This window comes from Octodon degus, unplaced genomic scaffold (assembly GCF_000260255.1).
Source record: "Octodon degus isolate 3935 unplaced genomic scaffold, OctDeg1.0 scaffold00093, whole genome shotgun sequence".
Classification (NCBI taxonomy): Eukaryota; Metazoa; Chordata; class Mammalia; order Rodentia; family Octodontidae; genus Octodon; species Octodon degus.
Genome location: NW_004524669.1, coordinates 8,591,789 through 8,603,320, shown reverse-complemented (window position 1 = coordinate 8,603,320; position 11,532 = coordinate 8,591,789). Strand labels below are relative to the sequence as shown.

Here is an 11,532-nt window from a genome sequence, read left to right as displayed (position 1 = left end):
AAAAGAAAAACAACAGATTGCCAAAATCTGATTTTGTCTTTTAGTGCTGTGCAGGAAAACCAAGTGCCAGCTCTTGGTGCTGAATTCTTACATCACAGCTTACACAGAATTGGCATTTCCATGTTCCATTACTCCCTGTCCAGTGGATGACTATCAACAACTGGAACTTTATGAGCAGACAAATAGTTTAAACTTTAGTCATGCTACAGTGCAAATCAAGGGATGTCCAATTCCAGCAGTCAGAGAGGAATGCAACTCAGCAGCAGTGGCCACCACGGGGTCCTTGCGCCTGCGGCACAGCCGCACTGCTTTCCCCAGGATGCAGAGTCCCCACTCACACACTGGACGGAGGCGGCATCTCTGCACCACTGCTGCACGTGGCCAAACTCCAGCCGGGTACCAGGGACCAGCGGCAAAGTGTGCAGCTTACTGCCTACAGCAACTCGGCTGGTCTCCTAGGTAGTAGATACCCCTTCTTCCCTCCCTTGGAAGCCCTGGCTGCTCTGCAGTCAGACGCTCAACTTCTGACATGACCTCGGTCCTTCAGGTAAGAAGATGCAGGTCAGCTTCGAGACGCAGCCCTGTCTGTCCTGGTGACAGGTGAGCTGATGAGGACACAGGAGAGGACAAACCCCACACAGCCTACACAAGAGAGGTCAAACTCAAGGCAAGGCTTCTACTGCCCACGCGCCCCTCTGCGTCGCCATCCTGCCAAAGCCAGCCAAAGTGCATCAGGGATCACCCCAGCCTGAGCCTCGTGCTGGGCACCTACAGCTGCAGGCCTGACACGCTCAGTGCTGAGGGCCTGCCTGCCCCACCCAGCACCCAAAGAGCGACATGTGCTAATGAAGCCATGTATCACGCTCCTTGCAGATATCACTGGTGAAAACACAGCAGAAGTTCCAAAATAACTGAACAGCAAATAATGGTTATTTTCCCAGAGTGGCTCTTTTCTGCCCTTGAATTCCTTCCCTGAGGACCAACCAACCAACTCAACAGCCCAGATGGATCTCAAAGGGACAGAACTGAGTGGGAAAGCCACTCTCAGTAGGTCACATTTTACACAGTCCCTTATACGACATCCTTGAGATCAAAAAATTAAGAGCTGGAGAACAGGTGAGCGGTTGCCAGGGCAGGGGCAGTGGTAGCTGTGGCTACCAGGGCTGGCACAAGGGAGCTCTGTGATGATGTGGGGTGTGTGCTGCAACCCGGGTTGGAGTGCAACCTACACTGCTAAGACTGCACAGAACCACACACACAAAAACGCGCACACATAAAACTAAGGAAGTCTAAACAGTCTTGATGGTGGGTTACATCAACGACAGTGTGTTGAAAATATCCTGAGTTGGGCCTGGTGACACACACCTATATCCCAGCACTTGAGGCAGGAGCACTACCTTGAGCTTGAGGCCTGCCAGAACTACATAGTGAGACCCTGGGGGGGTGGGGGAAGAGAGAAAAGAAAAGGAAGCAAGGGAGGGAGGAGGGAGGGAGGAAAAAAGGGAGGGGGAGAGAGTGGGAGGAATGTACTGCTCTAGCAGGGCGTAACAGTGCACACCTGTAGTCCCAGAACCACTCAGGAGACTGAAGCAGGAGAGTTGCTCTGAGTTCAAAGTCAGCCAAAGAAAGACAATGTTCTGTTATGCAAGATGCTCACAGTGGATGAAGAATGCCAGGGACATCACTATTTCTTCACAACTTCCTGTGAATTCATAATCATTTCAAAAGAAAAAATGATTTTAAAACTGAGGCCACAGGCCATGGAGATAGCTCAGCAGCATGAGTGCCTACCTGGCAAGCACAATCCCAAGTTTGATCCCTGGTACCCATTAAATAAAAGTAAAAAAACTGAGGCAAAAAAAAAAAAAAACTTAATCCCCAAAAACTAAATAAGTAAAAGGACTAGAATTTTTTTTTTTTTAATGACAACTTAAAAAGAAGGAAAGAAAAATAGCTTCCACACTTGAAACTAGAGTTAGCCTGGCTCCTGGGTGAATGAAGGTCACTCAGGAAGGATCAGGTTATTTCTGAGAAACATCAGCCCACTGCCCAAGCCAGGAAGGACACAGACCTGAATGGCACAGTGTGACATGGGCAGCTCTCCACATGTACTGCTGCCTCTGCCAAGCAAAGCAGGTGCGACCAGCGCCGGTGAGCGCTCGCCCCTTACCTTTGCCCCCAGTGGTCAGCAGGAACTAAAAGGGGACCTGAAGGAAGCAGTCAAAGGAGCTACACCTGGAGTTGAACCAGTCCTCAGTGAGCTCCACACATATGCCCGGTGCTGAGGCTCTGCCGAGGCAGGAGACAGCCAGGGGCACACCCTGACTGCGGGAGAACAGCTAGCTCGGTGCAGTCGAGGCAGGCAAAGGAGGACCTGCCCTAGACCCCACTGCCTCTGCCCTCAGTGAGATCTCCTTGGTTCACTCATGTCAGCCCACTTTCTGGGCATGCGCTTGGTGCTAGGCACAGGGACAGTCATGAAGGGATGATGTGGCCACCAAGATAACCAGGGTCCCTGCAACACAGGGGACACAAAGCCTGCTGGAAAACACAGTACTACAAGCAAACGCCCCTGACCCAGAGAAGTGCCAAGCCAGGTAGGAGAGGGGCACAGCAGCAAGGTGACAAGGGCCCAATGAACTGGAGACTGGCTCCTGGGGACCAGGGGCCTTCAGAGTGTCCCCAGGATTCTCAACTCCACCCAGCAGGGTGGAACATTTCACCACTCCCACAATGGAGGCACCAAGTGTATAAACATCCTCTGGGTCACAGGAGAGTCCCACAATCTGCTGGTGTCTGCTGGCTGCTGTGGGACAGCCTGAGCCGCTATCAGCCAGCAGGCACCGCCCCATCCCATGGAGGCAGCTCCAGTTCAGGCAGGACTGGCACAGAACAAGTCTAGTATTGGTGGCCAGCTGTATGAGAAAACAGTAGTCACCCTCACTGTCCTGCCCACTGCCACTTTCTTTAAAAAAAAAAAAAAAAAAAATGGACAGACATGGCAGGAACTGAAGCCAGTAAACCTCCATCCAAAGCTTCACTTCACAGTTATACACACTTAGTTTCACAAAATACACAAAGGGAACACATGTTGTCCTGGAAACTGCATCCCATAGCAAAGGATGTAAACCTGAACAGAGGACGCCTGTTCTTCTGAAGAGCAAGCGAAGGGGCAGAGGTCTACCCTCAGATCCCCTGCCAAGTTTGAAGAGCCAAGGGAATACAGGGGAGGCCGGCCCAACAGCCCTCATCAGGAGGTAAGGTTGCCACATTCCTCAAAGTAAACATTAACGCTAAAGCCATAAGCACCAGAGTCAATCAATTATCTGCTGGATAGCAAGCCAAAAATAAACACACAAGACAAAAAAGTAACTATCTTAACCCAGGGAAAGGGACACCTCTGCACACCAAAACCAGGCACTCCCTCAGAAGCCTTCGAAGGCCATGCTTTCTGACCCTTTCCACCAGCATGGTGTGGTCCCACCTGGGGACACTGACTGGGAGGGCCCTTGCCTGCAGGGAAGCAGGAACAAGTCTCCACACTCCACAGGGCTGTCGGGGCTCCCTAGGGGAATGAGTCACTTTAGTATCAGTGGGTCAGATCTAATCAGCGGCAACGAGCTGCCAGAACCGGGCCACCAGCGCCGTTTGCCTGAACACGGGGTCTCCAGGTTCCACGCTCAAAGCACAAACATCCATGCTGTGTTGGAAAGGGCTGGGTTAAATGCTCCATTACTAGAAGACTGAGATGACATCATGCCAGGGAGGGGCGTCTAGGCAAGAAGACCCCGGACTATGTGCCACAGACACCAACCCTGCAAGCTTGTCCTCGCTCCTAGATCCCAACACTCCCAGACCCCTCACTTCCGCCTGAACCCCCACCCAACAAGCTCCACTCCCCAGCCCAGGCTTCACACTTTACCCTCCCCACCGCCATCCAGGTCCACACCGCCAGGCCCCCGTCCTGTACCGGGGCTCTGTTCCCATCCCCAACCCCGCTCCCACATTTCCACACTGCACCCCAGGATGAGCGCCCCCCTCAGATCTTTGACCCCACCACCAAATATGTACCCGCAGATCCCCGCGCCCTCCGCACATCTAACACCTCAGGACCCGCTCTGCACCGTAGCCTGCGCCTCCAACTCACAGCCAAGTCCGCACCCCAGCCCCCCCCCGACCCTGCCGGAGACCCCTGCCCCATGGCCAGATTCATACCCTGAACTCTGCCCTACGCCCCGCCCTCGGACCCACAGCCCAGCCGTGCATCTGCAACCCGGGGCTCCCGCTCGCACCCAGGCCTGGACCCCAGACCTCGCGCGCTCCACCCGAGCCCCCGGCCCGCGCCCCCGCCCCGGCCGCCGAACTCACAGTTGCGGATGTCCGAGATGAAGACCGCCAGGCCCCGCATCCCGTCCCCCTTGGACACGGCCGGCATCTTCACACCCCGGGGTGGCCTCGGCGGCGGGCGGGAACTACACCGGGCGCGGGTGGGCGGCCTCACGCGGGAGCACCGACGCCGACGACAGCCGCGAGCGCGAGCCCTGCCCGCCGCGCCCAGGGCCGCGCCGGTGGCTGCTCTCTGGAGCCCGGCCGGTGCCGTGCAGGACCGCCCTGGCGGACTCCACAGAGGAGCCGGGGGCCTTGCGGCCGGCCGGGACCGCTAGGGGCTCTGGACGGCGGAGCGCCTACACAGGGCCTCGTCGCGGAGCCAGGCGACTGAAGAGGAAGCGCTTTCTCAGGGCTTCTCTGGGCCCTGTGCCTGGAACTGGCCCAGACCCGCCAGGGAGACCTTTGTCCCCGCCGTGGCACAGCGCAGCAGTCCCAGTGAGAGGTCAGGCCAGGTAGAGGAAGAGGCAGGCCCTCTCCGGGGCCAGACACCCCACTGAGGCCCCTGGTCCCCTAAGGGACCGGGACCCAACTGGTAGCCGCCTCAATCCTTGCAAGGCTGCAGATTCGACACCTTCCGGAGGCCAGGAGTGGAGCCCGCTGTGGCCACACCAGAAGACTGACTGACTACCCGCAGGAACGGTAGAGGAAGTCCCTAGAGATGTTTCTTTCCAGCTTGTCCTCTGTCATCAGAATGCTCCGCCCCACACCCACCTGAAGATATGCAGGGCTGATTCTGAATACAAAGAGTCTGCCACGCGAAGCTGGCTTGCTGGGCCGGAGGTTTGCTGAACTTGGGGCGGGGGCTGCAGGGGCTTCTCTAAGAAAGGGCTGGAGCAGCAGGTCCCCCCTCCTCCCGCTCTGAAGACCCCACCTCAGTGTTGTCTCTAAGACCCCTGCAGTTGCCCTGCTGTGCACTCAGGTGTGGCCAGGGATCCCACAGGAGCCCCCTTCTGCCGGGTCCTTCACGCTCTTGTCAACTGTGCTATCCAGCCTAACAGGTCCTTCCGATGATCTCAATTTCCACCCTAGCCTGGGGTCTGAGTACACACCTGGCCCCATCTGGCTCCTATGACCCCTGAACTGCCTGTTGGTTTACACATAGGCTTTCTGAAATCTCTTCAATGCTTCAGGCTGTAATCCTTACATGAAGGATTAGGGGTTAGGGGTCTGGTCCAGGTGTGACTGGTGCCCTGAGGGACTCAAGCTACCCTGTGGTCCCCAACAGTGACTTGTCAGGGAAGGCCAATCTCTGGGAACGTATCTTCCCTTGCCACACTTGGGGTGCCAGCAAGTACAGGACCCCTGAGGTGGGCAGGTAGACACTTCAGATGAAGCCAGGCAGCCTGTAGGGCAGTGACATGCCCAAACTTGTAATGGCTCATCTGAGGGGCAGAAGGGTTAACTGCCCATCCATATCTTATTGTGCAAAACTAAGCCCAGAGCAGAAGCAGCTGGATTCAGACAGTTGTGAAATGGCCACGTGGTGAATGCATCCCCACCCCCCAGCCCCAGATGTCTTCTAGGAGAACTGGAACGCTGCTTCTGCTCAGTCAAGAAGAGTCCTGGTGTAGTGACAGTAACTAGAGCACGCACCCTTACCTGAGCCCCAGAGGCACCCTACAAAGGGGAGGCAGACATCCCTGAGCAGAGGAGAGACCAAGATAATGGCATCACAACCCTGTCCTGCAAGTCCTCCCAGAACATAACAGTAAAACGGAGGAAGAGCTTCTCTCAGGTCAGAGGTTTCTGGACCCCAGATTGGATCTCACAGAGGAAGGCCAACAGCCAGGCCTGAGAACATGGCTGGGATCCACACACAGGCAGCAGCAGCAGCAGCTTCCCGTGGCTTCCTGGTGGGAACAGGGCAGAGCACAGGGACAGGAGGGGCTAAGCAAAGACCCTGGCACTCCTATCTGCAGCTGTGCTGCTGACACCCAGCTCGCCCATAGGGTCTTGTGTAGTCAGGTATGCCTGGGTACAGGCTGATCTCTGGCTTTTCCTTTTCCTACTGGGCATTGAACATGGGGCCTGGTGCCTACTATGTAAGACTCTACCACTGAGCCATATCCTCAGGCCTTTTAATTTTATTTTGAGAGAGGGTCGTGCTAAATTTCCTGGACTGGCTTTAAACTTTCAATCCTCCTGGCTCAGCTCCCAAGTAGCTGGGACTACAACCAAATACCGCCATGCCCAGCTAATGTTGACTTGGTTCTTTGCAGTTTTGGTTATTTTTGCTTTTTTGAGATAGACATGATCTCACTATATAGTTCAGGCAGTCTTGGGCTTACTAAGTAGCCCAGGCTGGCCACAGGATAGATCCTCCTGCCTCAGCTTCTAAGTGCTGGGATTATAGGCATTTGTTGCTATACCTGGCTGTTGGGAAGGGAAGTTAAACACCCTAGGCAGTTCTGGCATGTGACCGGGTTTACCTGATCCTGGACCAACCCAAAGCCAAACTTTGCACCCCTCATGGTATGGAATTCTAGCCCTTCAGTGCCCCTGCCCAACCAGGCTGGAGTAGAGTGTGGAAAGATCCCTCTGCAGCGGATCTCACCAGCCCAGGCCCACATGAACAGCCGTGGATCCGGTTGAAAATTTTTTCTGTCTCAAATGTGTAAGAATGGAGGCCACACTGCCAAACAAGTGAACCTCAAAACACAGTGACTGGGCTGGAGAGATGGCTCAGTGGTCTAAAGCACCTACTTGAAACAAGCTTGGCAAAGCACAGGGACCGCGGTTCGATCCCCAGCACCACATGGGGATCGAACCACATGGGGATTACAGACATGTGCCACCATATTTGGCTCCTATGTGATGGGATTTTGGTCAACAGGATGTAACTGGAAACCTCCAGACTACATGTGAATAAGGAGATTGTTCTCCACCTTATTCCCCTGTCCCCTAGTCTGCACGTCAGGACAGGTGGATCATGTGCCCAGAATCCAGGGCTGGGTGCCATGTGTCAAGGGACGAGAAGCCTCCTGCTGGCCTGGCTGTGTGCACTGGTGGCCATTCTTCAAGAATGATAAATTCTCTCTTTAGTCACTGTGGTTTTTTTTTAAAATATTTATTTATTTTTATTTATTACATTTATTTATTGTGTGTGTGTGTGGCCAGCTCAGCCCACCAGGGGGCGGGGCTGGCTGGCATGTGGTGCTGGGGATTGAACCGTGGTCCCTGTGTTTTTGCTTAGCTTAGCTTGTTCTAAGTAGGTGCTTTAGACCACTGAGCCATCTCACCAGCCCCCTTGTTGTTTTTGCGGTACTGGGGATTGAACTCAGGACCTTGTGCTGCCAGGCAAGTGCTTATTCTACTGAGCCATCTCCCTGGCCCTGTTGAGCCATTTCAAAAAGACCAAAAAACAAAATTAAAAAAAACCCTCCCAAAAGTCACACAGCCCAGCCTTGCTGCATGGAGGCTATGAAACAAGCATTCTCCCAGCACCACACATCCCCAAAAGCAGGAAGTTCAACCTTTTGTTTTTTAACTTTTATTTTATTAGGACATGTTTGCAGCACATGCATTTTACAATCATCTTAGGGAGTTGATACAGCTATGTAATGCAGCTTGTTTCTTTTTTCTTTTTTCTTTTTTCTTTTTTCTTTTTTCTTTTTCTTTTTTTTTTTTTTTTTTTTCTTTTAAATCAAGGAATCCTATCTTGAAAGGAAAAATGTAAACTAAGAAACATCACCAGCCAGGGCCACAATACATACACAGAAAGCACCAGGCACACTGCTGGTCTTGCCTGACCAGGACAGCAGCACCTGTCAGGAAAAAGGAAAAGAGAGGTCCAAGCTCCACAGGACAGGTATTCTTAGAACAGACCTGAGAGGACCCACACTGGCACCAAGACCAGGCCGGCTATAGACCCCTCTGCACATGATAGGTTCTGTAGTGTTACGGGGAACAGAGGTCCATGAGGGGCTGTGGCTCCCTGCCAAGAGCAAGGCTTGAGAGAGCCAAGTGACAATGGCCACCCGAAGAGGAGCAGGGCTGACCATGTCAGGAGTCCCAGGTGTAGCTGCACTGGGAGGAGTTGTCTCCAGGGGTCCCTGACCAAGATGGTGGTGGTCAGATTCTTTCATTCCAGACTCTGTGGTTAGATAGGGGGAATCAGAAGCACCCCTTTCTTATTTACTTTTTTTTTCTCCCTATGCCTTCAGGGCAGGTTTGGCTGGCTTGAGTTGTGGGGATCGAACCACAGCAACCTGAGCCTGAGCCTGACTGCTTTGTTGAAGCAGCCACTGAAAGACTGAGCTAAGGGGCAGGCCCCCTCTTAATTACTTCTTGCTTTGGGGGAGCAGTGTTGGTATTTTGAGTGGACAGAAGAAGACGACCCCTGTTGATTTGATCTTTGGCTACTGCCTGTGACAATGGCGAAGATACTGTTGATGAGAAGTCTTTGAAACAGGCTGACAACAGGCACCACAATAATAAAAAGGTGAATAGAAAGAGGGGGACAGGGACCAGGAAGATGGCTCAGTAGAATAAGCACTTCCCTGGCAAGCGCAAGTGTCTGAGTTCAATCCCCGGTTCTGCAAAAAAAAAAAAAAGAAAGAAAGAAAGAGGAAGACAGGCACTAGAAAAGGAAAAACCCAAGATAGAGTAGTGGACTTCCATGAATCCCATGACCTGTACAGGGTGTCCCGGGACAGCAGTTGTACTGCCTGGATCTCTGTCTATTTCCTGCAGAGCTACAGGTACACTATCATGATTAACTGGGGTAAAAGTACAACATATTGAATGAAGCATGTTGCATGTGTCCCCTCAGGCAGCTGATAAGGAGATCCAAATCCATGCCATTCTGTAAAATTGCTTCTTTTTCCATATAGTATGTTTCATCCATTAATAAGATCATAGCTCTGAGTGGCACTTAATGCATGGGCTAGCTGTTGGGCTAAGGCCGCTATGTACAAGCGTACCTTATCTATGTATAAGCGTACCTTAATGGCAGCTACTCCCAGAGGGTCACTGCTAGAGGGTAAAACCACCAGGAAGTACGTTTTTATACAGTGCCATGCATGGTGGATTGCATCCCAATTTAGGGATTATTCTAGGAGAGAGGGTATAGTCAGGAGTAAAAGGACATCCCTACATGCGCATCCTGTCCATCAACACGTAGATGTGGCCAGCCATACTGGATAAATGTCCAGACAGGGCCACATCTCTGGGAACTGTTCCATGGTATTTTTTGCATATCCCACCACACACAGAATAGTAGCATATGTGACGTTAAGGCACAGATGTTCAGCCATCCTACTATGCATTTAGGGACAGAATGTTATTCAACACACCATATAATAGGGTGCCTTATGATAACATGTTCAGATATTGCCCATCCCAGCCACTAGAGACAGCATATCCTATGATTGTACTGTTTTACCTTGTCAGAGAAACTCTGTGGCCTGGGGTGACCCTCCCATCAGATCCATACATATTTCACTGAGACAAAGCTGTCCAATGTTCAGCTGTTAAGGTCTGGCCAAATAGCCCAGCAGATTAAAGCACCTGCAAGCAGGCACAGGGCTGGGGATTCGATCCCTGGGCCTGCCGTGCCGTCTCCGTCCCCAGGGCACGCTGAGACAGCAATTGAGACTGGGCAGGGTGGCACGCGCCTGTATCCCAGCTCTTGAGAGGCCATAAATAGGTGGATAATTACAAGTCTGATCTAGTAGTGAGACCCTGAATATCCTGTAGACCCTTTCCTAGAAATACAAAAATAAATAAATAAATATTTTTTTAAAGCACCTTTCAATTTTCAGCCACTGCTGTTGGAAGATATGGGGGAGACCTCCCTCTGTACCTGTGGGACTTTCTGTGTGCTCCGCAGTGGGAGACATTGTGGACTTGTGCACAGGTATGGGCTCAGACACCATATGACTTGCCACAATTACCCCAATCACACAACTCCCAGAATTAGGCAGCTATTTGTCACTTGTTGGCAGTGACTATCCATTCCCACTGTTAGTTCAACTGCTGATAAATCTGAAAGAAATTGTAGTAAGGAGTGGAAGAAAACATGATAAGGGCACAAACAAAAAAACACTCTATTCAAGTGGAAGTGAAGTGGCGAAAGGTTCCCTGAGCCAGACATCACAGAGAATTCTAAAAGATTGCACTAGGAGGAGGAAAGAGAAGTTCCTCTTCAGGGTACTGAGAAGTTAGGAAGGCATCACTTAGCACTTGTTTCCGTTGGTGGTGGTAAGCATGAGGCCTTGACTGCAGTTGGCCTTGACTCCTGTCTTGCAGCAGATGAGGGAGGTTTGGCCAGTTTTGTAATACAGAAGTAAACCCTGGCCAAATGTGGTGGTGCACACCTGTAATCCCAGCCCTGGGAAGGCTGCAGCAAGGGGACTGTTTCAAGTTTGAGACCAGCCAGGGCTGCACAGTGAGACCCTGTCTCAAAAAAGACCAAAAAGGGGGAACTACCCGTTCGGACCCCTCTCCTGTCCCTCTCTTGGACAGGCGCTTTCTTTCTCTCAATAAATATATTCTGCTCATAACCTCCGTTCCTAAAATTCACTTTTTGGTTTTAGAGAACACGAACTCATACAAGTCAGGTCGGGAGATCATTTATCCTTTATGTCATTTGGAAGTTTGTCCCACTTCCTGCCCATCTAAGCGAGTTCCCATTCTCTCTACCTTAACCCCACATGGCTTTACACTATAAAGGTCCCTGGAATAGACAGCTTCCTGGGGAACTACCTGCTCAGGCCCCCCTCCGGTCCCTCTCTTGGACAGGAGCTTTCTTTCTCTCAATAAATATAGTCTGCTCATTAAAAAAATTAAAAAATAAATAAAAAGATCAAAAAGGTTTTCTTCTCCCAGTTCAAGGGACTTGGCAGCCATGGTTTACAGAGCAGTTATGGCCAAGTCCAAGAGCCACACCACACACAACCAGTCCTGAAAATGGCATGGAAATGGCATCAAGAAACCTCGGTCACAAAGATCCGAATCTCTGAAGGGGGTAGATCCCAAGTTCTTAGGAACATGCATTTTGCCAAGCACAAGAAGGGCTTCAAGAAGATGCAAGTGAACAATGCCAAGGCCCTGAGTGCACACGCCGAGGCTATCAAGGCCCCCGTCAAGCCCAAGGAGGTCAAGCGAAGATCATCCCAAAGGGAGTAAACTGCACACTCGCTC

General features: G+C 51.9%; 1 protein-coding gene across 2 annotated transcripts in view; it reads right to left on the bottom strand.

Moving 5' to 3' along the window:
* Window positions 1–4,589, bottom strand: part of Ap2a2 (adaptor related protein complex 2 alpha 2 subunit) — a 48,346-nt gene extending 43,757 nt beyond the window's left edge. For both annotated transcript variants that reach the window (XM_004637961.2, XM_004637962.2), the window contains exon 1: window positions 4,369–4,589. In XM_004637961.2, the coding sequence (XP_004638018.1) occupies window positions 4,369–4,435 (67 nt within the window). In that variant the 5' untranslated portion in view covers window positions 4,436–4,589. The remainder of the gene's footprint in view (window positions 1–4,368) is intronic.
* Window positions 4,590–11,532: the final 6,943 nt, after the last annotated feature.